Consider the following 27,880-nt stretch of genomic DNA (forward strand, 5'->3'; position numbering starts at 1 on the left):
GTAAACGAACTTGATATGGAAGAGGAAAAGCAATTCTAGCTCTGATACAAATATTCTGACCGTGACCAAATTGCCCAATAAATCCATTACAATTTGGACAGAAATGGGATTTCAGGGAAGCCAAAGTCATTAGCTGGAATTGCGCATTCTGTCACATGCAGTTAGAAATCATTGCTATTTTGCATGCATATTATTTGAGTTCCGCTCACCTCAATAAACAAAGAACGCCCCTCACGATCACATGCGTACTGCTCAACAAAGGGCCTTATATTGATCATGGCAATGAACGTTGCCTCAGTGATTTTGCTGCGTCACTTCTCTTCAATTTAACATCGCAATACGAGCCAATACAAGAACGCAAAATTAGTTTCCGGGTGTACTGTACTCAATGCACTGCGGCCATTTAGTCAAGCGACACACAAGTTTGATTTAACTATGGTTGCCCAAAATGGACAGTGAGGGTTTTAACAGCAAGACAGCGGTTACAAACAGTGATAACCATGCAACAAGCTACAGGGACTGCCTTTACTTTGTTCACGAGGCTGACTGTGATCACACTCTTGAGTAGTGCACATGTATGGCGGATGTGTTCGGCAGGTGTGCTCCCAAATGAACTGCAAATTCGTGGATCGTTAACGCAGATGAGGATGCACTTCTGCCGGGGACACACGTATGTAGTAGCAAATTGTTTTTTGTTGTTTTTCCGAAGTTCGTGGTTTTTGTGTGCCAATAATGAACATCATTTCTAAATTTAAAAAAAAATCTGTGCAATTCATTGAAACATCGGGAAATGTGTCGTGACTACATTTTAATTACAAGTACATGTATATTTATTTAGCATTACAATTACAAAATTGGAGGGCAAAATACCTCCGTTCTATAAGCAGGACCTTTCTCGAAAGCAAACATGAAGAGGGGAAGGCAGACCAAGCGAATCCGCTGATTGAAAACCCACAAGGGCGGATCCAGAACACAATTTTTGGGGGGCCAAAAAAATTTTGGGTCCCCCAAAAAAGTGGGTCAAAAAAATCACGGCGTGGGGTTCGGGGCCCGCTTAAGGGCCCCGAAAAATTTTTGGATTCTAGATGCTCTGTGGTGCGATCTGAGGCAATTTCTGACCACTTTAACCAATGTTTTTTTGAGGAAAAGATGGTGGTGTACTCATTGCCTCCCTTTATTGCGATGTCACATAAAAAAAAAAAAATTGGTTTCGTTTTGGGGGGGGGCCATGGCCCCCTTTGGCCCCCCCCCCCCCTGGATCCGCCCTTGAAAACCCATCACGTGTAATTAAATTTGATGATAATCTGTCAGGATGATTTGATCAAATATCTGTGATTTAGGCCTATGTCTTGAGCTAGGTCCTGCTTAGGACTGAAAAATTAGGCCATCTAATTTTTTTTATATGTATCCACCCGGTATATTTGCAGCAGTTTTATACATATTCATATTTAGTACGTGTTTTCCCTTTCTTTCGGCCTTAACAGAATTTACTCCGATTTTGTCTGATTTCAGATTAGTACCGCTTTATGCATATCCTTCAAACTGATATCACAAATGTTCCCTTTACAGGATGCCTCCTGCAGGCTACCCTGATGGTTCCATTTGCTGGAGTATTATGCAACATTCCATGACAAATTTACGCTATGTCTGTGACGACAGCCATGCAGGTAGGGATAATTCAAGCTCATACGCTAACAGAGGTATCCGTGTTCTTGTAAAATAACCAGTTTGGAAAGTAACATGGCTCTTTTATTTAAAAAAAAAAATGTATCACATGCCCTTGTCTGGTTCCATGTCGCTCGTTTATCACTCTTTTAGACATTTTAGGCATGCGCAAATCCTGGAAGTCCCCAAGTAATGCGAAACAGTCATGCGTGCCTGTTTCGCATTACTTGGGGACTTCCGGGATTTGTATAGAAAGTTTGGATTTTTTACTCCATGTTGAGATTGAGTGCAACAGAAATAATGCTCACATGACTGTGTCAATTATAGGTCGAATGTGCAGAGAGGGGAATCAATATCCATTTTGTAGTTATACAGACGCGACCGTGTGTCGATACAACGATAGGAGGGGTTCCTGCATTTACTCCAATTCATCGTCAATTGCAGCGTTCTGTATCTGTCGCGATGATAGCGGCATGCTTCCAACTTCGATTACAACCGGGTATTCATCTCCAAGGTAAACGTTTAGGGAAAAGTGTTGCTCTTTTACTTACTTAATTTATTCTGTCAAAGTCGAGTCATATTTTGCCATCCATCACAGCCTTGAACATAGCTGCTGGGTTTTTTATTTGTCTCCAGTTTGAATGTAAAAAATCCGTTTTATCATGTTTCGTGTACACCATCCTGCTTTTTTGGACTTGTTTTTAGCCTTGTGAGTCGTCATAGATGCATTTTGCCAGTGTATTGCCGTTCTATACCGAGATTGTTGTAACTGTTTTGTGTCAACTTGTGTTATTTAGTGGCACATTGACTTATTCACCACAGCAATTGCGGCACAACTATTTGTGCTTTCATTCATCAACAGACTTCTCAGAGACGGTTTTTCATCCTAGTAGTTCCTTGCTAGTGAACTGTGACATGATTGCTGTTATAGTGGGAAACCGTGCTTCACTACTCCATAGTTGTCGGAATGTATGCACTCCACGAATCTGATTCAGATACGTACCAGTCATACCAGTTAATACAACCAGTCGAAAGTCGCCACGTTCTGCATGTTGAATGCTCGATCAATCAAGAACAAGACTGACGAGTTCGTTGAGTTTGTGCTGGATAAGGCTTTGGATGTGGTAGGAATTTTCGAGACTTGGCTCACTCCGAATGACCCAGCTGTTATCGCTGATTTAACTCCTGATGGATACTCCTTCCATCATATACCACGTGCCAGTAAACGTGGAGGAGGTGTTGGCCTACTATGCAAGAATTCAATCAAGGTTACAATCAAGAAGAATTGCAGGAAGTGTTCTACTTTTGAAGTTCTGCAAGCGGAACTGGCCGGCACAGAAAACTTCTATTCATCTTGTGATCATCTACCGGCCACCAGGGTCTCCCCTTGGTGCATTTCTTGATGAGTTTGCTCCATTTATCGACACCTACCTTTTTGTGCAATCACTTTTGGTCATTACTGGAGACTTTAACATTCACATGGACAATCCATCAGCTGCAAACCCTTCTCAGTTTTTGGATGTGCTTGCTTCTCATGGATTGAAACAACACATTAGTGTCGCCACCAATCAACGAGGTCACATCCTTGATCTTCTCATATCACGCTCTGATGACCACAATCTCCCAGAGCAATTTTCTTTACGATGCTCTTCCGCATAGCAACAGTTCCTGTAAGTACTATTGTCTCTAGAAATCTCCATTCAATTAATATTGATGCCTTTTCTAGAGACATTGTACACTGTCAACTCACCAAGATCTGTAACGAATTATCTGCAGATCCCAGCTGTGGCGTCACAGGTCACAGCACTACTGCCTTGCGCAAAATCCTCGACAATCACGCACCAGCTAGGAGTCGATCAATCAAAATACGTCAGAATACTCAATGGTATACCCAGGAGGTGTTTGGGGCTATAAGCACAACTGGAGCGTAAATGACCATCTTCAAGACTTAAAGTTGACCGTCAGATGCATTGGCGTAGCCGGGGGGGGGGGGGGGGTAAGGGGGTTAAAGACTGCCTTTTTCCATTCAAATACCCTTTTTTTTAAACGGGCTTACCCCCCCCCCCAATAATTTGTGAATAGTGCCCTTTCTTTACGAAGTGCCCTTTTCCTGAACAAGTGCCCTTTTCCAAAAAGAAGTTGTGCCCTTTTTTGTCGCATCTGCCGTTTTGGGTGCCTTTTTCAGAATTTCATGTATCGCCCTGAAAAGCACCATATATTGGCCCTTTGTGTGCATAATTGTCAGTTTTGAACAGCGCCCCCATCGACAGATGTTAACCCCCCCCCCCCCAATTGGCGTTGGTTCGTCCGCTTCTGAAAAACGGCAACTTGGATCCTGACAGTTTGCACAATTATCGTCCAGTCTCGAATCTACCCTACCCATCAAAATTACTGGAACGTGTGGTGTTTAACAGACTGTCGTCACTTCTTCGAACAAATGATCTTCTGGATAACCGACAGTCGGCCTATCGTTCTCATCACAGTGTGGAAACTCTACTCACTCACTTATTGGACCACATTCTCCAACAAATGGACATTGGGAATGTAACAGCCACTGTATCGCTTGACCTATCTTCGGCATTCGATACAGTTGATCGTACGATACTGATAAGTCCCTTGTCATCGCTTGGAATTAGTGGTTCTGCGTTGAAATGGTTCACGTCGTATCTAAGTGATCGTTCTCAATCAGTCTGTATTTCAGATGCTCAGTCCGAATCAGTTCCTGTCGTCTGTGGTGTTCCACAGGGGTCAGTCGGTGGACCATTACTCTTTTCCATATACACCAATCCACTTGGACAGATAATCCAGCAATACGGTATCAACTATCATTGTTATGCAGATGACATCCAGCTATTTAAGAATAGTATTATTACAGTGTATTATTATATTTATTGTGTCAATAATATTCCAGAATTGTAAGACAGCATATCACAAAAAGTGCTCACGATTAAGGTTGCACGTTGTTATTACTGATCACGTGGGAATTCGAGTATCTCTTGTCCTTAATTATGGAACACACGCAAAAGTTTAAATTTCGAAATCATTTGCTTGCAAATATACTGATAGGCCTATTGAAATACATTTCAAGCGCTACGTTTTCATTATTAGACTCCAACAAAAGAAGTCTCCATCGTCTTAATGAAGCAGATATTTGTGCTAATCTCATTTTCTGTATGGTCCAATTAATAGTCGTAAAACTAAACGTAAAGCACAATGCAACAATAACAATTAAGCCAGCAAAAAGGTCTATCCGATACTCAACTGATGCACATTTGAAACAAAAGGCAGCATTACAACTATCTGTTTTTAGAATGTTGAGACCTAAAATCACCTATACGCCAAAAGTTACACTTTTTATATTGACTTATTTTGAACACAGCAATTGTGCAAAAATTGATGGCACAACACAAGCAACTTCACAGGGAGCCACAAATGGGGATTTTTTGGGATTCACATCGGGCCCATGTCAAACAACAACATCACATCCGTCGACCACAACATCAAATGGCCATCATTCAATAGCGCCGGACCAATCCACTGTAGCACATGGGCAGCCCACCACATCAGCTGATGGCCAAGGCAATGCCGGCCAGGTTGGTGTCGTAGGCATTGCCGTGGGAGCTGCCGTGGCCTTCATTATTCTCCTGGTGATTCTTGTGGTGATTTTCCTTTGCCGAAGTTGGAAACTGAAAGTTGTAAGGAGGAAACCATCGTAAGTTGTTATACAACAAACATGAAACCTTTTTCATCATACTGTTTTCATATCACCACTATCCAAAATGGTGTTGTTCTTAAAAAGGGTTTTATAAATTGCGTCAGCGTGTGCGTGCTGTCATGTTGATCTTTATTCTTTTGGAATTTTTTTTCTTCTGCTTTTACTGTCACTGCTGAAGATTGTAATACATAGGTACGCCTTTAAAACAATCGCTTAATATTTTTAAAATGTAAATGAATGTATAAACAATATGGCCAAAGTAACGAGTTGTTCCGACTTGAAACGTCTCCTCCATGTACCTAACATAATCGGCACTATACGTTTAACTGGATAACTTCCTATCTCATTGTTTAGGAATCAAGTAGATGAGTCTGCAAGTGTCGAGATGGGAAGAAGAGGTAATATATTGCTCATCGTCAACTTAGTCTAGAGCAAAACTTATTTCAAAAACAGACGCTCATTTACAAACTTAGTCCACGTAGTCCGATGTAATGTAGGCCCAGCTCTCTACCCAAAAATACATTAAAAGACCAACATCCTTTCCAAACTAACATTTTTCAATATCCATCATTTGTTTAACAGTATTATTTAAAGGGTAATTGCTCACGGTCATATACAGGTTATTGCACAAAAAAACTAACATTCGAAAACCAATTACTCAAGGTATATTGCATGTGAGTTTTGGAATATTTTCAAACTACCTCTTAAAGTCAGATAACCAATCTTCCATACAAACTTTTTCATTCAAATCGATGCATTGGAACAAACGCTATGCTTCATCGAACTCAAGGGTTAAAAATCGTCGAAAGCGCAGTTGGAGAAACACACAAAGGATTAATTTCCTTTGTTCAAGAGTAACATGCGTCTTGGTTTTTTTAAGTCTCGTAATGCGATTGCTGAATCTTTTAAACAAAACATCCAAATAACATAACCAACTAAAAAGCATTTGGAAGACCAATTATTCTACTCAGCAATATATATTAGACACGATTTTGAATACTACTTTCTGAAAACATGCCCGATTCGCCTGTTAGGATTTTTTGTGGGACAACCTGTAAGACATTGATTGTCTGAAGTTTTTGCATAATCCGTGCAAAACCGGGGCCTTCGTGCTAGTTACCACAGGATTTCGGCATTATCATGACCTTCGAGCATGTCACGTTAGCTTTAATAATTCTTGAGTTATTGGTAAATTTGCTAGTGAAAAGTTAAGATTAAACGGCTTGCAAAGTGGGAAATTACCACCTTTGGTTTCTTTTTTTCTGTTTGCTTGAAGCTTCAAACAGAGCGCAGTTACCTGAGCCACTGGTAATCAATAACCTGGAGTACTCGTACGCGTACGATCACTGGCCAGTGAGACCACCAAACGCCGCCACCGTTGACCCTTCGCCAGTCACCCGCGCAGGCGCACAAGTCGACGGACAAGGAAGCGTCCGCTATGTGACAAACGGGCCTGGGTCCTCATCTACAGAAACTTGGCCAACTACGGAGGCCGCAGACGTACATCCATATTTTACTCCAGGGAGACAGGCTGGCTATGAAGAAGTTGAAATTGAACATGACGAAGGAAGTGCAACCGAAGTTGCTCACTCGTCCCCAGGGCAGTCTTTAACGGAGGAAGATGACCATGCCTATTTTCAAGTGTACCCGACCAGGGAGTCGCCAAGGTCACATAATCGCGAGACCCCTGGGTATGAGGAAGTCGGTGTGACAGGCACTGATGCGCAGGACAATGCCGCCTCGAGCCCATACCAACAGCTCAACATAGCAACGATGGAGAGAGCAGTATACCAGGGATTGAAGGACAAAGCTGACGATGACCTCACTGGGGAGGAGAATGCCTCGGGCCCATACCAACACCTCGACAGAGCAACGATGGAGAGTGCAGTATACCAGGGATTGAAGGACAAAGCTGACGATGACCTCACTGGGGAGGAGAATGCCTCGAGCCCATACCAACACCTCAACAGAGCTACATTGAAGAGGTTCAATGAGGGTGGTAGACAGAAGGATACTGGTGATTTTGAGCATTTGAAGGGCAAATCTGATTATGATGTCCTTTGGCCTAATGGGGATAACAGTACAGAGTAGAGTGACTTAAATAAAGTCAGAAACCGTCATTAAAACAAGCGCAAGTTGTTACCTTAACTGCGCAGTCCCTTTTAGGCTCAATACCAAACTGGCCGCGTCTAGTGAAACTCTGTTCATGACGCTTGTATTGAACGAACAAGAAATTAAAATGGCCGCCGTATATCCCCGGATTTGTCAGCAACACTACGAATCCTAAAATGCATGATTTGTGTTGGGTGACTTTGTATACAATTCAAAATTTCGATGTCCAATTTCAGTCAGGCAAATACATTAAAGCGCACAGCTGTAATGCCACAAAAAAACATCGGGGCCCTTAAAGCGGGCCGCGAACCCCACGCCGTAATTTTTGGGTCCACTTTTTGGGGGACCAAAAAAAAAATTTGGCCCCCCTCAAAATTGTGTTCTGGATCCAACCTTGTCCAAGGGCGGATCCAGGGCCCCCCCCCAAAAAAAAAAAAAAACGAAACCAATGTTTTTGTTTTTTACGTGACATCGCAATAAAGGCAGGCAATGAGTACACCACCATCTTTTCCTCAAAAAAACCATTGGTTAAAGTGGTCAGAAATTGCCTCAGATCGCACCACAGAGCATCTAGAATCCAAAAAAATGTTCGGGCCATTAAGCAATTTTTTTGACCCACTTTTTGGGGGGACCAAAATTCCCCCCCCCCCCCCAAAAAAAAATGTGTTCTGGATCCGCCCTTGGTAGCTACTCATTTCATGCAGTCTGGTCACATTCATTTTTTTAAAAATAAACTTAGCTTGTACATGCAGCTATGTATCTTAGTGTGAATTGAAATGCACAAATATAACTTGAGGCAGTAAGTGACAATTATAAACGCATTTATACGGAGAATTTCATATGTTAGGATAAGAAATGTATTTAAACGGAGATATTCATTAGTTATTTTTTTACGCTGAATTGTTTAGAGCCCTCAGCTTCAAAATAGTTAACAGAAATGCAGACAAAACACTACGAGTGTTGTATATAGCTATGATCATCAGGGGCCAAATTCTGCTCAGCACAGAAATATTGCTGAGCAGCAATAAAACAGCTTACCAGCTAAATAGTCATGGGATGTTTAACTTCCTTAACTGGTTCACGGCACACACAAGCTAAGAGATAGTTTTTGTTTTTCATCTCATGACGTGGGGCCCCGAGCAGGCAAGTTGTGTGATATTTGATGACTACAGAAAGAGAAAGAGTCGTCTTTCGTGTTTGAGGGCAAAGGAAGATTTTTTCGTTCCAATTCTCGATAAATGACTAAAACGCAAAATCCAGTGGCGTAACTACGGGGGGGGGGCGCATGGGGGGCGCACGTGCCCCCCAGCGGATGTTGGTGTCCCCCGGGTGGGCCCCCCCCCCCCCCCCCCCCCCCCTCTGAAATCTTGAAATGAACAAAAAATTATACATCGCGCTGTCGAAATGAGCGCTTGAACTAGTGTTCATATCTAAAAGCAATTATCAACTTGTATTACTATGAACGCGAACGCCAATGAAGTTTACACTTTTGTCATGCCAAAACTGTTGGGCAAACTACGTCCGCAATAATACGCATGGTTGTATAATGTCGAATGCATGCACTGTGAATTTCACGAACACATCGAGCTCGCCGTTCTAGTAGTATTGTAGTTGCAAGTTTTGAAACAGTGAATTCCTATTTGCAAGAAATGTCTTCCTCGTGAGTATTGAGTTTGTAGGCTGATTTGTGTAGCTGTTCATAATTTCATTTATACATCCATTTTTTGGAGTCTGCCATTTGAGGTATAGTTGTTGGCCCTGCTCCAAGTACATTGAGAACCGTGGCAAAATCCACTGTTTCGGTCATACGGAACTAATACGTTTAAGATAGCTCGACATAACGCTGGAGTGCAAACTATGTTTTATATCGGTTCAAAATGGCGGAGTCCCTAGCCCAGGTTGGACGGCGTCTTCATTCACATTGCATTACGTACTCACGACTGACCGTCGCGTGTACGGAGTCCCTAACTCCCTACAGGCATGACAATCTTCATGTAAACAGTACTTCCTGGGGTTTTTTTGTTGCCCAAATCTCCGCGTTTTATTTATTTATAGCCTGTTGGGGGCTATTTTGGCCCGATTTCACATCTTTTTCCTGTTTTTGCACAATTTTCCTGTTTTTCTTTCATTGAAATTCATTCTCATGCCTGCCCTTAAAAAAACGGGGGAAAATGTTGCAACCTGACGCCACTTCAGCGGTTGTGTAACAAAGTCAATGGAGAGTCAAGAACATTTTTTAAGTATTTCCTAACAAAAAATGGAAATGTTTCTCAGTCCCAGATTCATGTCTTATCATCATTTTTGCAATGACTGACCTTCACTTAGATGATATTTGAAGAAAAAGTGGCGTCAGGGTGCAACTTTTTTTTTCAAAAAAAGGGACTCCACAAAAATCTGTTCCGGAAAGCACATGCAACAATAGCCAAATCCAGTTGTTTTAATTGGTAAGTTTTGGTAACAACGTGAACGTAACTCACTGCGGTTTGTGTTTCAGTTACGCATGCAGTCCGAAAACGAAAAGGGAAAGCCCCAGTTCAATTTCTTTCAGTGTCCCCTTGGAAACGTGTGCACCCCCAGGTGCCCCCGAGATGTTTCACCCCAGTTGCGCCGCCGACAAATGTACTGTAAATTGTAGTACAATGTATATTAATTACGCATTCGTCATTTAAATTGTATTTAAGCAATTATCAATTTAGTGACCTTTTAAAGTCATACAGAAGGAAGTGCATTACCAGAATTTTTGGCACAGAGCAACGTGGGAAAACTTGTCCCATGAATGGACGCAGTCGACCATGCGCCTCGCGTGTACGTGTTCGTAACTCGAGAAACGTTTGTGTCTGGAACTGAAAATAAAAACCATTGACAAAACCAGACGGCTGTACAAAGTACAAATAGAGGTTACGAAAGGTACCTATTTTTATGCGACTATTATAACATCCACCAGAGATTTTACGATTGACAGAACAGGAAAATCTGTTTGAGTATTAGAGGACAGTGCGTCCCGGAACACAGCCCAATTGGGCTACAAAACGCGCTTTGAACAAAACGATGTTAATCGGAAAGAACATTTCAAAGTAGGATAGGCCTATAAACATCCACATAACTATCCTTTAAAAACTGGGCGTTTTGTGTTATTCCTGTATTGTGCGTGCGAGAACGACTTTCGGGGTCCACTATTGCGACCCCAAAAAGTCGAGCTGTTTGGGTGCTAGTTGTGATTTCATCCATAAAGTGTTCGCATTTTGCGGAAGTGTAAGAAATCACATTTTGTGCATTGGTGATTGGTCAGCGCTGTTCATGAGCACGGTGCTGAGTACGTGTGTAATACTAGACTAGTTTGAAATAGGCTATTAAAGTAATTAATATCCAAAATCTGAAATTTTCGGGGATTTCAGGACCTCAGAGTGCCCCTTTAAATTCACGGAATGGTATTATATGAATTGGAGAGTTGTAACTCGATCGCCTATATTATTTGAAATATATGATTTTATGCTTTATATTGTTTGGCACTTGTACTCAGATTTTATAAAGATTTGTTTAGGTATGGGTTTATCATACAAAAGCTGAATAAAGTAGACGGAACAAAATTGTATCAATGAATCCATACTGTCACGTGTTTAGTTTGACACATTAACAGATTTATAGGCCTATATTGTTTGACATGAGACATTTGCTCGTGTGAGATTATGTGTTCCTTTTGGAGAGTTGTGTTAATTCTACAGAGGCTGATGACACCGCCTCCCCCCTCGCCCCCCCCCCTCCCCCTCGCCCCCCCCCCCCCCCGCCCCCCCCCCCCCCCCCCCCCCCCCCCCCCCCCCCCCCCCCCCCGGCCCCCCGGTCAAGTCTTGACAATTTTTACTTGGCCACCTCACGGTTCGGTAAAGATAGCAAACCTGACCTGTTACGTCGACGGACCACACACGACCTCTTCGCAGATATTTTTTTTTTAATCGGTTACTACTGGGGGAGGAAACTCAGCCCTTAGCTCCTTAGTATCATTACCATATGCAAATTTTGACCTTCTATTTTGTACCCCATGTTTGAAATATTATTAGCCCCAAAGGAATCTCATCGATATTATTTTGTACGAAATTATTGTGCATCTGTGTAAGAGTGTATCATAACTACACAAGAGTATCTAGGACATGACCAAACAAAATTTTCCCGGCCCACTATTCCACCCGGGCAGATTAATATTCCGCGAATTTTATTTTGGTCATGTCCTGAATACGCTTCCGTACACCGTCAGTTGGCTCATTGTATGACAAAGGAACTCACTTATGCATGCCATGTACGTCACCATTCGCCATTCACCATTCGTAAAGCCTTAATTTTTACCACTGAGAAAAAAAAACAGTTTACATGTACATGTACATGTATTTCTGTGTGCTCAACGCTGCACAAATGCTGTCATTGCCTACGTTTTTATGTGTTACTAAAAAATGTGCCTATGGTCGATCGGACTAAAGCAGGTATTACAATGGAAGGGCTTTTCTGAAACGTTTTGTATTCATTTTTAATGTCCAACCTGATCTGGACTTTAATGCTCGTGGAAAACTAACTAGCCTAACGATAGTCAAGTGTAATATTAAAGGGCTCATGTAATGTAGTGTTTTTTTAATGCAATCCTATAAAATGCACCTTTGTGTCCCATTTAACATTATTTTCAATTTTGAATTGGCCATTGTCAAGGGTATTTTTGGTGCCTTTTGGTTTTTATGCCAATGCGAATTTCTATATTCATGAGCAAAAGTATGATGTCATTTCAAACAGAAACCTCAATGTAAGAGTCAATACGGTCGTTTCACAATAGTGCGCCTCCAAGAGTTTGCAACGCGTTGGCCAATCACAATGCGCGAAATCTGTCGACCCAATGCGCGTTTGGAAAAGGTCGACTGATTTTGCGCATTGTGATTGGCCAACGCGTTGCAAACTCTTGGAGGCGCACTATTGTGAATCGCCCGTATATTCAGCACCATAAGTTGCCTGAATTTTGGATAGGTTGCTGTTGTTCTTTTCTTTGGTGATTCGTTGTTATGTCTCTCAGTATATGGCAGTAAGATTTTTCGGTTCACATTTTGAAAACAAAATCCCTAAACTGAACAGTGTTTTCCTCAAATGACATCGCCCTCAGTTGTCCGGAAAACATGGGAAATTTTAAATGTTTAAAGAAGTGCACTTTTCAATCAAACTTACCCCCAAAAAAAGGATGTTAAATAGTTTTCATACATTTAAGAGGAGTAGAAAGTTGCACAGAATATGTTCTCATGAACAACTTCATTAAATGGACCGGCCTTTAAATTAAGATGGCATCTCTGATGACATAAAAAAAGGAAAATGTGTAATTTTAGTAGTTTAACGCCATTTTCTGGCAAGAGAGGGTGCAATTTTAATGCATCGCTGTGTTGATCAGAAAAAAACGAAATAGTTATAGTGGAAAAGAAAAGCACTTCTGGCTCTGATCAACATTTCTCACTGACTTAAAAATTGATCTCAAATACTTAAAATATCATTAACATTTTTACAGAAATGCTTTTAGCGGAAGCCAAAGTCATTAGCACCGTAGTTAGATCCCTAATCTGTGTTTTTTAGAATTGTATATACATGTACATATTTGTAAGCCACACTTTGGACTTTTTCTAAGACAAATAGATCCTGAAAATACATTAGCTATATAGGCCTACACCTGTATTTTTTATTGTTGGTTTTAACTTGTACATTGTAGACAAATCATGCAATGGTCAGTTGACGCTAATGACACAGGAGCTATGAAATGTGGTCTTCATGAATTATTGGTTAAACAAAAATATAAAGTCCCAGTCCCGCACCCTCGTGTAAGGAGCCCATTAATTGACTCAACTTAACGACACACCTATATTAATGCTTTTCACTCCATATCACGTTTCTTTTCCGCTAATACCCAAAACCAAAGAGCGCCCTCTTATTTGTGTCGGCCATACCTCAAATAGACTAATGACAACAACAGCGTCCTCAGTTGTCAAAATACTTAGGGCGGCCCATTGAAGAGATGGAAAATGGGTGCAATAATTGAAAAGTGTGATAAGCCCCAGAGTGTCTCATCGATATTTGTCCGAAATAATTGTGCTTCAGTGTAAAAGTGTATCATAACTACGGAAGCGTATTTAGGACATGACCAAATATATTTTCCCGGCCAACTATTCCGCCCAGTCGGAATAGTTATCCGCCGGGGCGTAAATAGTAATCCGCCCGGGCGGAATAGTAATCCGCCCGGGCGGAATCGGGCGGAATAGTAATCCACCCGGGCGGAATGGTGGGCCGCGATTTTCTTTGGTCATGTCCTAAATACGCTCCGTACATAACTCCCTTCATTAATATCAGTACCCGTCACCGTCAGCTGGCTCCTTGTATGACAAAGGAACTCACTGATGCATGCCATGTACAGTACGTCACCATTCGTCTGCAGTGGTCATATTTACCACTATTATACCAGTTTACATGTACATGTATTTTCGCGTACTCAAACGCTGCACAAATGCTGTCATTGCCTACGTTTTTATGTGTTAACTCAAAAATGTTGTGTCTATGGTCGATCAGACTCAAGTATACTGAGGAATTCATAAAGAGGAAATCCTCCGGTGACTGAAAGAAGATAAAACGTGACTATTTGGTTTTGCAAATAAATGGGGTTTTTTTTCGCCCGACTTAACCATGAGGAAATCCACAGGAATCGGACCCAACATGTCGAAGCTAACAGTCATCGCCTTCAGCCATACTGCACTCTGGATGATATGTTCAGCAGTGTTACTTCCATCTGAACTACAAGGTCCTCTAGACCATTCCGTGTTAGTGGAGATGCGGAGGCACTTCTGTTCAACTTCAGAACCAGGGTACCTCAATTTCCAACATTTGATGTTTTGTTATTGTGCATTCTTTGCATGAAGATATGTAATAATTTAAATTATCACATAATTTAAATATCAAGGCCTTATGCTTTATGTATCTAGGCCTATCACTTAAAAAGTTCACCAATAAATGCCAAACCTCCGCTGTAATGATTGAACAACAATTTCTTTAACCCTCTGGAGTTTGTGAAACAAATTGAAGCATTCTGAACAGTGTTAGGAGTGAAGGGAATGTACACCACTTTTCAAACATTCAAAAACGAAACTGCCAAAAAAAATGACCTAAATTATTGATTGTAAGTAAATAACTGTATTAAGCATCCTGTGAAATCGTAGCTCCTAGTATGCTGTCATTTTCTGACAATTTTCAGGCCCCAAAAAACGTTGATCTTACTCCGTATAGTGAACCATTTCGTGAATTACTGTCAAATTTAAATCGTGTATATTTTACCTCTAGGCCTATCAAGTATCATGAATTTTCCTATAGGATACTAAGTTTATTGGTGGGATATGTGTTAAATTGGCATAGGGAACCGTACACACTAAGCAACACACATTTAACATGGTCGGTTAATAATACATATGTCGATGTATTTTAACACTCAACCAAATAAAAAGCAAGCAGGGATGAGTAGTGCGAATTCAATGTACACTGGATATGGGAAGAGAAAAGTTATGCGACAATACGATAATAATTGCTCATTATTTAACGAAAACAACCACGGTTTAAAGCTATAGTCCATCATTTGCAGCTATCCAAAAAAGTAACTGGCGTAATTATTGTTGAAAAACATACTGGTTGAAAGATAGTAAGGGGACTAAACTCCCTGTGAAATTATCCTTTCTGGCAAGCTCTCATTTTGAAGAAATCAACGAAAGAAGGCATTTCCAACGGTGCTTCTTAAGAAGCACCGTAGGAAAATTTAAATTAGTTGTTCGTTTTGTCATTCGGCGCAGCGTGCACAAGCATTGGAACGACGCACAGGCAGATTGAATAACCTTTCCATCGGTACCAAAGTTTAAGTCCTTGGCGTTTTCGTCTTCCTGAAAACGAGAGCTAGTTTTCCGAAATTGCAGAACCGGTCAAATTGCGGAACCGGTCAATTGACTGTATAATTCGTCGGATCAGTGCGCGACATCGCGTACAGCTGTAATTCAAAACAATTCGAAACATGATTTAGCAACTTTTGATTTTAAATTGAGATCCTAGAATTCTGTTTTTCTCGGAATATGAAGCTGAGCTGAAACTTCATCAGGTTAGTTGTTCAGTATCCTTCATTAGATTTTGAACACTTTTGTTGCTTCAAACGAACAAAATGCACTAATTACAAATGATGGACTATAGCTTTAATAATGCATGACATTTTATCGTAGGATGTTCGTTTTAATTAACATTTTTAAATTAAGGTTAATGTAAGTTTGGGTTGCTACAGCCAAATGGGATTTGCCTTCTTCCCATGGCTATAGGGTGGCACTCTAGTGCATGCGTGCTCCGGGAACTTGGGTTGGGGACTCGGCGAATTTGGCATGTGGTGTGGCAGACAGTGTGATGTGGGACCGGAGGAAGTAGGATTGTGCGTAATGGTTGATGGAGGTCCATGTGGGTGGGAAGGTGCAGATCTTGGGAGGAGAATTCCCTTCATTTGTCATAGGGGTGTTTTCAGAGACTTCCTGGATCCCTGCAAACCTATTTCTTAGTAAATGCTCGCAGATATTCTTCCTTTTTTTCAGACAACTCTGCGACTCTCAAATGTACTCCGAACGGCACCTTTGCCGGATTCTTTGTCGGCAAAACGACTGGTATGATTGCTTCAACGACACAGGTAGGTCCAGGTCCAGGTTATTTTTTCCTCCCATACAATGAGTAGAGAAAAAAACACCTAAATTTATTCGCAGACATATAACTACAGCTGTATCAACGAATTACAGTCCCTCTTTTTAGTAATGATGAATTTTCTAGGAAAACGTAACTCGAGAACTGAAAGAATAGTTTCGACCGAGATGCAGTTTCGGATTTACAAAAAATCAAAGATGAATCGCAAGTAATTGGTTTTTTTCGTTGTTGAAAATTTGATGTATTTTTTACGCAATGTTGAGTAACAGATTTTATCAACAGGTTAAATTTTCGTCTCGCTTTTTTTCCCAAATAATCTCAAACTGTCACGGCTCTGTACTGTTCACTACTTACTTCCAAGACAATACTGACTGACTGCCAGTATATTTACATTTCGAGAGAATAGAACTTGGTCCTATCATTTTATTTTAACCCTTGCAGGTTCTCAATTGTGTGGAGCACCATGTACAAATCCGTATTGTCGTTATGAAGACGCCGTGGTGTGCCAATATGGCGAGTGTTCATGTATATACTCCATACGAGCGAGTCCCTTTTGCGGGTGCAGAAACGATGACGTATTGGCAACCTCCGTTCCTGGTCCAGGGTCTCAATATACAATTAGGTACGGATTGACAATTGGTTTTTTTCCCGAAAATGTTGATTTTCGCTTTGTGAGGTAAATTCTGAAACCAATTAATTGAGTGTTTGAATAAAAATACTTTTTGTCTCAAAGCATGTGGAAAGCGTAAAAATACTATAAAATTTCACATCTGATTTGAGTAACGTCCTCATGTGCGTTAAAGATATATGTATCAGTAATTTAAAGAAAGTCTTGAAAGGATCGTGAAATGCTAACTTTACGAAGCAGGATGAACTCGAGCCCTAGAGAAAAAATAATGTGACATACCATTTTATTCTATACATGGGTTGTAAGCCAGCGTTAAATGACTGCAACATATTCCTTCTTTAAACCTTTCAAACAGCAACTGCACCAATGCCAATTCAACATTGGTTTTATCGACACCATCAACTTCCATAGAGGAAACCTCAGCCCCAGTGGGCCTATCCACATCGAGCGAATTCAACATTCCACAATCAACATCCTTGCAACCGAGCAAGCAGTCCACGACAGCGACTTCAAAACATAGGCCTAATGGCCAAGTCAACGTCGTCGCCATCGCTTTGGGGGCGGTCTTGGTGAGTCTTGTGGTGATTTACCTTTGCCGAAGTGGAAAATTGTCAGGCATGCTGAAGAAACCGTCGTAAGTTTTTGGGACTTATTTAATCCGATGCTTTTTATTTGTTTCCATTTACGGCATGCATGTGTAAATTGCTCAGTGCGTTTTAATTTTGAACAAGCCTACTAGTATTACGTAATGCTTGTTCAATCAACGTTGACGTGATTTATTCAGACATCTTAACTGAATATTGTGGCGCGGTCACCCGGTCTACAGAGTAGAGTTCGATAAGATTTTATCCCACAAAAGTTTCGCGCAAGGATAAACGGTTACCCAGACGCAAGGGGGATCATTAACGAACGGCGAAGGACAAGGCATTGTCGAGGACAAGGCATTGTCTTTCCCTTTGTCCCTATACATGTCATAATAACACACTCTCGTACACTAAGCACACCAACTCCCGATCGAGGACCGTTTTCAACAAAAGATGAACTCTCGAGGACAACAAAGAACCTGTTGTTCTCTCTTCCTTTTCACGGGGTGTATGTAATTCACGTACACACAAGTGTGAGAATACCTTCAATCGTGGACCCCCTAATGTGGACCCCCTGTGTTGTTCCTCTTTTGTTGATACTTTTTAGGAAGACCTCCCATATGTTTTGTACACACACCTCAAAAGTGGACCTTCGGACAATCATGGACCATATTGTCCTCTATTATTCAAGGTCCACGATTTGAATATGATCATGTTCGTCTCTCGAAGTCCACGACTGAAAGCATGGAGATTTAATGCCGATTCTATTTTCATCTCTTTGTAGAAAGCAAGACGACCAGTCTTCTAGTATCGAGTTTGGAACGCAGGGTAATACTTGAATTTATGGTTTTGTCAAAAGGTTTTTCTTTTCTTCATTTTACAACTTCGAAATGGAACAGTAGCAATAGGAAGGTCAACAGAGTGAACCGAGATGGGAATTAAAATTGGGAAGAATTCGGGGGATTTGTTTTAGACATTTTATTCCTGGAAAGTTGTTAGAAATCACTCCAACAGAAACCTTTTTGCATAATTAGTCAGGGCGCTATGTTGGAGTCGATATTTTGTGGGTCCGATTACTTAAGGGCAATAATGGAGGGATCATAATGCCATTGTATAATGTTGGTTTTGTCCTCCGTACTATCTGAATTTTATTGGTATGTTCCAGTTTCTAACAGAGAGAGATTACCTGAACCACTGGCACTCGGCGGTGTTGATGAGTACTCGTACGCACATGATCACTTGTCAGGGGGACCAACCACACAAGGAACTGGGATGGACGCTTCAGTAACCCATGCATATGTGAATGTACAAGAGAGCGCCCTCTGTGCGAAGGGCAGACCTGCAGTTGGCTTAACGGCAGGTGTGGAGTTGTCCAGGTCGCAGAACGAGACCCCCGCGTACGAGGAAGTCAGTGCGGCAGGTACTGATGTGCAGGACAACGCAGCCTCGAACCCGTACCAACAACTCAACAGAGCAACAATGGAGAGTACGACTTACCAGGAATTGAAGGGCAAACCTAATGAACACGGCCTCAAGCTTAATGAGAATAATACTACAGATTAGGAAGTCATTATACTAAAGCAAACAAAAGATATGTTCATAACATTTTTATACAATCTCAAGATTGACTATTTCTTGCACACAGTGCGATTGGGCAAACTGAAATACCCAAAAGATCCAACATTCATTTTCAACATTCTAATTTGAATTTCCCTAGTCATGATGTGAAAACTTATCTTCTTCTTCTTGCGTAGGCCTATGCTTCTGTATACCATACTTAACATCAAATACCATTATGTCACTCAGTCTCAGTACATGGCAGTAAGCAGTGAGCAAACTTTTCTCACAATTTTTTTCAGTGACCAGATTTTCTGGTTCACAATTTGAACACAATATCCCTAAACTGAGCAGTGTCTTCCTCAAAATTAATGACATCGTCCTCAGTTGTCCGGAAAAGCATGGGAAATTTTGAATGTTTAAAGAAGTGCACTTTTCAATAAAATTTAACCAAAAAGGATGTTAAATAGTTTTCATACATTTAAGAGGAGTAGAAAGTTGCACAGAATATGTTCTCATGAAAAAAATTCATTGAATGGAACATCTAAAATAAAATGGCATCTCCGATGACATAAAAAAGGAAAATGTGTAATTTTTGTAGTCTAGTTTTAATGCCATTTTCGGCCAAGAGAGGACGCAATTTCAATGCATCTCTGTGGTGATCAGAGTAAACGAACTAGTAAAAGTGGAAGAGAAAAGCAATTCAGGTACTGATCAACAGTTTCTCACTGACTAAAAAAAAGTGATCTCAAATACTTAAAATATTACAATTTTGACAGAAGTGTATTTAGCGGAAGCCAAAGTCATTAGCACCGTAGTTAGATCCCTATTAAATCTGTGTTTTTTAGAATTGTATATACATGTACATATTTGTAAGCCACACTTTGGACTTTTTCTAAAACAAATAGATCCTGAAAATACATTAGCTATATAGGCCTACACCTGTATCTTTTTATTGTTGGTTTTTAACTTGTACATTGTAGACAAATCATGCAATGGTCAGTTGACGCTAATGACACAGGAGCTATGAAATGTGGTCTTCATGAATTATTGGTTGAACAAAAATATGAAGTCCCGGTCCCGCAAACTCGTGTAAGGAGCCCATTAATTGACTCAACTTAACGACACGCCTATATTAATGCTTTTCACTCCATATCACGTTTCTTTTCCGCTATTTTAGTATTTACCCAAAACCAAAGAGCGCCCTCTTATTTATGTCGGCCATATCTCAAATAGACTAATGACAACAACAGCGTCCTCAGTTGTCAAAATACTTAGGGCGGCCCATTGAAGAGATGGAAAATGGGTGCAATAATTGAAAAGTATGATAAGCCCCAAAGAGTGTCTGATCGATATTTGTTCGAAATAATTGTGCTTCAGTGTAAAAGTGTATCATAACTACGGAAGCGTATTTAGGACATGACCAAATAAATTTTCCCGGCCAACTATTCCGCCCGGTCGGAATAGTTATCCGCCCGGGCGGAATAGTAATCCGCCCGGGCGGAAAAAGTAATCCGCCCGGGCGGAATAGTAATCTGCCCGGGGGGAATGGTAATCCTCCCGGGCGGAACGGTGGGCCGCGACTTTGTTTTGGTCATGTCCTAAATACGCTTCCGTACATAACCCCTTTCAACAATATCGGTACCCGTCACCGTCAGCTGGCTCTTTGTATAACAAAGGAACTCACTGATGCATGCCATGTACGTCACCATTCGCCAGTAGTGTTCATTTTGACCACTATTATACCAGTTAACATGTACATGTATTTCCGTGTACTCAAACGCTGCACAAAATGTTGCTATTTCCTACGTTTTTATGTGTGAACTCAAAAATTATGTGTCCACGGTCGATCAGACTGAAGCATGCTGATAAATTCATAAAGAAGAAATCCTCCAGTGACTGAAAGAAAACAAAACGTGACTGTTTGGTTTTGCAAATAAATGTTTTTGCCTCGTGCTTATGACTGAACCATGAGGAAATCAACAGGAATCGGACCCAACATGTTGAAGCTAGCTGTGGTCGCCTTCAGCCATACGACACTCTGGATGATATGTTCGGCATTGGTGCTTCCACCTGAACTACAAGGTCCTCAAAACCATTCCGTGTTAATGGCGATGCGGAGGCACTTCTGTCCAATTTCAGAATCAGGGTAGCTCAATTTCCAACATTTGATGTTTTGTTATTGTGTATTCTTTGCATGAAGATATGTAATAATTTAAATTATCACATAGTTTAAATATCAAGGCCTTATGCTTTGTGTATCTAGGCCTATCATTTAAAAAAGTTAAAAAAGTTCACCAACAAATACCAAACCTCCGCTGTAACTGTGTGCTTGAACAACAATTTCTTTAACCCTAACTCTCTGGAGTTTGTGAAACAAATTGAAGCATGCAGGACTGTTAGGGGTAAAGGTAATGTACACCATTTTGCAAACATTCAAAAACGAAATTGCCAAAATAGTACAAAAATTGTCTAAATTGATTGTTAGTAAATAATAGTATTAAGCATCCTGTGAGCTCGTAGCCTTTGATATGCTGTCATTCTCAAGATAGAATATAGAAGAACTTACTGACTGACGGTTCTGACGATGAATCGGACCTTGTCCCGATAGTGTGGCTCAAATACTGGACTTCCTCCGTATTGTGAACCACACAGCGGGATAGCAACGGGTGAGGAAAAGTTGTTTAAGGAAATTGAAATAAAACTGTTTTCACTCATTCATTATAATAGATACTTAGCTAGTTAATAACCAGGAAAATGGAATATTGTATCTCTAATGTTTACTTTTCCTGTACTTTTCAGGCGATATTTGGAGAGAGTTTGTCTAAACCTTACTGCTGTATTTGTTATAATGTTCAGGGGTCATCACTCCCCTTTAACCTATTATTTTTTTCTGATTAGCCAGGTATATTTTTAATGATGAGGAATAGAAATAAACGTCAGTCCGATGAGCTCATGACAAACTTTTTGTTCCCTTAGGCCTTATAGATCTTATGCATTGCGGGCGTTTTGCATTCATTCTTTGTTATTAGAATTTATGCATGCACAAAAGATTTACTCATTCCTATCCTTGCGATACAAAACCGCTGCCCTCTGACTCTGCCTTAACGCATGAGGTATAATTACAATGAAACAAAAAAATCTGATGTAAAATTAATTTCATTGTCATAGACGCTTTGCGTAATTTCAGAAACTTTCAACATCCATGCAAGCCAATACACGTACTTTGAAGTAAAGTATTTACTCCCATAATGTCAATTTTCAGTTCATCCTGCCATCATAATATGTACCTCCAACGGCACCTGTGCTGGAATATTTGTCACCCTATTGCAAGCGGACAAATAAATGTGTGTTACAACGATGCAGGTAGGTTCAACTCCTCCCTTTTCTTTCTCTTCCATACAATATACAGTCGAACACCTTTATAACAAGGTCCTTGTGACTTTACAAATTACCTTGTTATAACAGGTACTTTGTATTAACAGTAAAGAAAACAAAGAAAAACAAAGACCTATGACCTACAATTGTGCTTGTTATAAGCAGGACGTTGTATTAACAGTGCTCTTCTTATCATGGTTCAACAAAATACCTTTACACGGATTTTCCCACGAAATCACATTCAAAGTTTTAATTTCTACCATGTAAGTTGTGGGATGCAGTTTGGAAAGAGTGTCAATTAGCAATTAGCCATATACCGACTACTCGCACGGTTGGTCGGTCGCCGCATATCTGTCAGTCTATTGAAATTTTGATAGAATATCACTTTCATTTTTAACCCCTACAGGTTTTCAACTTTGTGGAGCACCATGTCAAAACCCGCATTGCCGTTATGTAGACGCCATTGTGTGCAAATATGATGAGGACTGCTCATGTGTATACTCCATACGTGCGAGTCCATTTTGCATGTGCAAAAGCAGTGGCGTATTGCCAACCTCCGTTCCTGGTCCAGAGTCTCAATATACAATTAGGTACGGATTGACATTGGGGTTTTCGAAGAGATTTTGGTTTTTGCTTTATTAGATGAATTCTGAAAACATTTCATTGAATGTTTGAATAAAACGTGTTTTTTTTGTCTCAAATCACGTGGAAAGCGCTAAAAATACTATTTAACTTCACATCTGATATGAGTAACATCCTCATGTTCGTTAGCGAATACATGTGTCAGTAAATTTAAACAAACTCTTAAAAGGATCGTAAAACGTTAACTTCACGAGGCAGGATGAACTCGAGCCCTAAAGAAAAATAATGTGACATAACATTTATTCTATACATGGGTTGCAAGCCAGCGTACAATGACTGTAGCATATTCTTTTTAACACCTTTAAACAGAAACTGCACCAATGCCAATTCATCATTGGTTTTCTCGACACCATCAACTTCCATAGAGGAAACTTCAGCCCCCGTGGGCCTATCCACATCGAGCGAATTCAACATTCAACAGTCAACATGCTTGCAACCCAGCAAGCAGTCCACGACAGCGACTTCAAAACAGTCCACGACAGCGACTTCAAAACATAACGACGGTGGCCAGGTCACCGTAGTTGTTCCCATCGCCATAGGGGCGGTCTTGTTAATCCTGGTGATTCTTGTGGTGATTTACCTTTGCCGGAGTGGAAAATTGTCAGCCATGCTGAAGAAACCGTCGTAAGTATTTGGGACTTATTTAACTCGATGCTTCATTAATTTGTTTCCATTTACGGCTCTCAATTCATGTTTGTAAGTTTTTGTCATATTTTGGTTTAAATGACTATCTGCGTTTTAATTGTGAAAATGCCTGTTACTTAATGCTTCATCACCGACACCACGAAGTAACACCCATGCCCACTTCAGTGTTACTTCGAAGGATCACTCAAGTGTGCGCGCGCACATCCGACACTGGCGGGAACGGCGGGTTTAGTTTTCACACTGTTAATACGGAAATACTACATGTATGTGGATTTAAGCGCTTTAAAACGTTTGACAGGAATGTAATTAATACCTATTCTTGTATAGGATTACAGAAAATTTTAATAAAAAGCCTTCAAACTGGTGAAATATAGATGAGTTTTACTTCGTGAAAATGAAAAATCGCTCGGTTCTGTTAAATACGCGCGCGAAGCGAGCACTCAAGTAGGCCTGCACTTGGGTGTTACTTCGTGGTGTCACTGACCGCTTGTTTCATCAAAGTTGCTATGTGATTAATTAAGATAGTCTAACTGAATATGCGAGCGAAGTTATTAAAAGCAATAATAATCTGTAATAAAGTAAATTGTTCATATTTTCACCTCGTAGGGAGCACAAAGACGAGTCCAGAAATGCTGAGTTGGGAAGGAAAGGTAAATCACTCCTATATATATATATATAGCTCATGTAAAAGAACTTATCGAAACTTTGAAAGAGAATTTTAAACACGAATTTCAACCAATGTGAAATTGGGTCTATTCCTGTAGCCTACACAGGTAAAAATACTATTTGCCAGAAAGTTTCATACTTTGGGGGACCACGTTTGCTTTAGTCTACAGTTACTGGCAAAGAGAAGACAACCAAGCAATCAATTGAATGAAGAGGCAATAACTTAACATTTTTTCTGGTTAATTGTAGCTTCCAACAGAGCCCAGTTACCTGAGCCACTGGTAATCAATAACCTGGAGTACTCGTACGCGTATGATCACTGGCCGGTGAGACCACCAAACGCCACCACCGTTGACCCTTCGCCAGTCACCCGCGCAGGCGCACTAGTCGACGGACAGGGGAGCGTCCGCTATGTGACAGGTGGGCCAACTACGGAGGCCGCAGACGTACATCCTGATTTTGTTCTTGAGAGACGGGCTGGCTATGAAGAAGTTGAAATTGGAAATGACGAAGGGAGTGGTTCTGCCACCGAAGTTGCTCACTCGTCCCCAGGGCAGTCTTTAACGGAGGGAGATGATCATGCCTATTTCCAAGTGTTTCCGACCAGGGAGTCGCAAAGGTCACATAACAAAACCCCTGGGTACGAGGAAGTCAGTGTGACAGGCACTGATGTACAAGAAAACGCCGCCTCGAGCCCATACCAACAGCTCAACGGAGCAACGATGGAGAGTTCAGAGTACCAGGGACTGAAAGGCAAAGCTGACGATGACCTCACTGGGGAGGAGAATGCCTCGAGCCAATACCAACACCTCAACAGAGCTGCATTGAAGAGGTTCAACGAGGGTGATAGGCAGAAGGGTAATGATGATTATGAGCATTTGAAGGGCCAATCTGATTATGATGTCCCTAGGCCCGTTGGGTATAAAACTACAGAGTAAAGTGACTTAAATAAAGTCAGAAACCGTCATTAAAACAGCGTACAGTTGTTACTGTAGCAGTCGCTTAATGTTGTGGTCAATACCAAATAGGCCGCTTATGGTGCACCTCTTGTTGGGGAGTATGATAAAAACAGAACCAAAAAAAAACAAAAAAAACATATTTTTAAAGTGGCGTCGCAATAAAGGCAGGCACTGCGTACACACCATCTTTTCTTCCAAAAGATCTGGTTAAAGTGGTCAGAAATAGCCTCAGATCGCACCACAGAGCATATAGAAAAAAAAACATCGGGGCCTTAAGCGGGCCGCGAACCCCACGCCGTAATTTTTGGGACCCACTTTTTGGGGGACCCAAAAAAAATTGGCCCCCTCAAAATTGTGTTCTGGATCTGACCTTGTTCACATTTCAAGGTTTTTTATTAACTGAATATGAGAAGTCCATGTACCGCTAGGTATAATTAATGTATTTTCAGTTGATGAAATTTACACAGAAAAGTGGTCTGACGCTGCCTCTCCTAAATGTTTGACTTGGTTTTTTTCTTATTCAGATATTGGATGTCCACTCAATCAGAATTAGTTTTGACCGAATTTGTGACCACAGAGTTTTAAATTCGTCATTTTCCGCCTGCATTTAATATGAGCAGTAGGCCTATATACAGTACTCTGATGTATACTTTACAGTTTCAAGGGGGCGGATCTAGCTTCCAGGAAATGTGGGGTAATCATGGGCGTCGCGAGGATTTTGGGGGCAAAACATATTTTTCCCAGAAAAATTCCTGTATTTTTCAACATTTCCTCGATTTCTCAGTTTTAGAGGGGAGCAGAGACAATTTGCCCCCCCCCAACTCATTAAATTTACACCACTATGACTTCGCGCCCCTGTTTTTTTTTTTTTTTTTTTTTGCTTTTCCAGGGGACGCCCCCCCCCCCCTTTTGACGCCCATGGGGGTGATATGAAAAGGGGTTTTAGTGAAGCCCAGAAAGTGTTGAAATCTAAGATCTTTCTCCTGCATTCTAAGGCAATCTGTGAATTGGAATTTAGGATTTGTAATTTTACTAGTATCATAACATTAGTCACTGGAGGGGGGGGGGCAAGATCCGCCACCGGTTTCCATTAATAGTCATTTTGCAAGAATTCTACAAGGATATGTATTTACAAGTAGCTGTGGCTACTCATTTCATGCGGTCTGGTCACATTCATTTTCACTGAAAACACCATACAGCTTGTACATGCTATGCTGCTTATAGTAGTGTGATTTTAAATGCACAAATTGACTACATTCAAATTTAACGTTAGACAGTGAGTGACAATTTATATGCGCATCTAAACGGAAGATTAGAAACGTACTTATTTAAACGGAGAATTTCATTAGCTACTTATACGCATAATTGTTTAGAGCCCTCAATTCAGCTTCTAAAGGGTTTACAGAAAATGCAAAACAAAACGAGTGTTGTATATAGCTCTAAACATCAGGGGCCAATTTGATGAAGAATATACAATTCTGTTTAGCACAGAAAATATTTCTGAGCAGCAATAAAACAGCTTACCAGCTAAATCGTCATGGGATGTCTAGCTGTTATTACTGGTTCACAGCATAGAAATTTGCTAAGCAATAGTGTTTGTTTACCATGACGTTGGGCCCAGAGCAGGCAAGTTGTATGATATTTGATAATTACATTAAAAAGAGAAAGACCTTTTTTTCGTGGTGGAGGGCAAAGAAGATTTGTTCAGTTCCAAGTCTCGATAAATGACTGAAACAAATATACTCTAAAATCGTTGTACAATGTATATAACGTATTCATCATTCTTTCGGAAGCATTTAAAGCGGTTTTTTTTTAACCTATAAAGCGAACCTATAAAATTCATAGACGGAAGTCAAGCACCAGAATTATTGGCAGGGACCAGCGTGGGAAAACTTGTCCCATGAATGGACGCAGTCGACCATGCGCCTCGCGTGTACGTGTTCAGAACCCGAGAAACGTTTGTGTCTGGAAACGAAAATAAAAACCATTGACAAAACCAGACGGCTGTACAAAGTACAAATAGAGGTTACAAAAAGGCATCTATTTTAAGCGACTATTATTACCATTCACCATCGATTTTACGATTGAAAGCGTAGGGGAAAAAGTGACAGTGTATTTACGTCATGGAATGACATGATGAATCTGAGAGTCGATCATAAATTACTTTTGCAAGTATTGTTAGAAATAGCCTATGCTTTTATGTTTGGCACTTGTACACAGATTGTATACGTATTTGTACACAGATGGGTTTATCATGCAAAAGTGGAATAAAGCGGAGATTTAAATAGTGGAATTTAACGTTTTATGACTGCATACGAAGTTTCGAATCAACTTCTGACTGGCCTCTGTGTTCAGTTTGATCCCGTAGACCTATTAGCTGAGTTATAGGCCTATATTGTTAGACATGAGACAAATATTGCTTTTGTGAGATCATGTGTATCATTTGAAGATTGGAGTTGGTCTACGGAGGCTGATGACCGCCCCCTCAAGTCTTGACAATTTTCACTGCGCGCATCTCACGGTTAAACCTTTCTTAAGTCGACGGACCACACCCCCCCCCCAACTAAAAAAGGGTAAATGAAAGGGGGAAGATTTTTTTTTCAGATAAAGC

At 40.7% G+C, this 27,880-nt stretch overlaps 2 protein-coding genes across 2 annotated transcripts; both read left to right on the plus strand.

The window, feature by feature from the left end:
- The first annotated feature begins 1,347 nt into the window (after positions 1-1,347).
- LOC119727026 lies at positions 1,348-7,826 on the plus strand. The gene is made up of 5 exons (XM_038198911.1): positions 1,348-1,667; positions 1,993-2,179; positions 5,045-5,377; positions 5,735-5,778; positions 6,657-7,826. Exons 1-5 carry the CDS (start codon positions 1,571-1,573, stop codon positions 7,469-7,471), a joined length of 1,476 nt encoding a protein of 491 aa, XP_038054839.1. The 5' UTR covers positions 1,348-1,570; the 3' UTR covers positions 7,472-7,826.
- Positions 7,827-13,990: 6,164 nt separating this feature from the next.
- LOC119726839 lies at positions 13,991-25,415 on the plus strand. The gene is made up of 10 exons (XM_038198694.1): positions 13,991-14,390; positions 16,029-16,199; positions 16,652-16,832; positions 17,194-17,472; positions 18,207-18,250; positions 18,588-18,982; positions 22,764-22,810; positions 23,309-23,623; positions 24,251-24,294; positions 24,560-25,415. The coding sequence occupies exons 1-10, from the start codon at positions 14,183-14,185 to the stop codon at positions 25,246-25,248; spliced, it is 2,373 nt and encodes a 790-aa protein (XP_038054622.1). The 5' UTR covers positions 13,991-14,182; the 3' UTR covers positions 25,249-25,415.
- The last annotated feature ends 2,465 nt before the right edge of the window (positions 25,416-27,880 follow it).

The sequence above is a fragment of the Patiria miniata genome, unplaced genomic scaffold, assembly GCF_015706575.1.
Source record: "Patiria miniata isolate m_02_andy unplaced genomic scaffold, ASM1570657v1 HiC_scaffold_2, whole genome shotgun sequence".
Lineage (NCBI taxonomy): Eukaryota > Metazoa > Echinodermata > Asteroidea > Valvatida > Asterinidae > Patiria > Patiria miniata.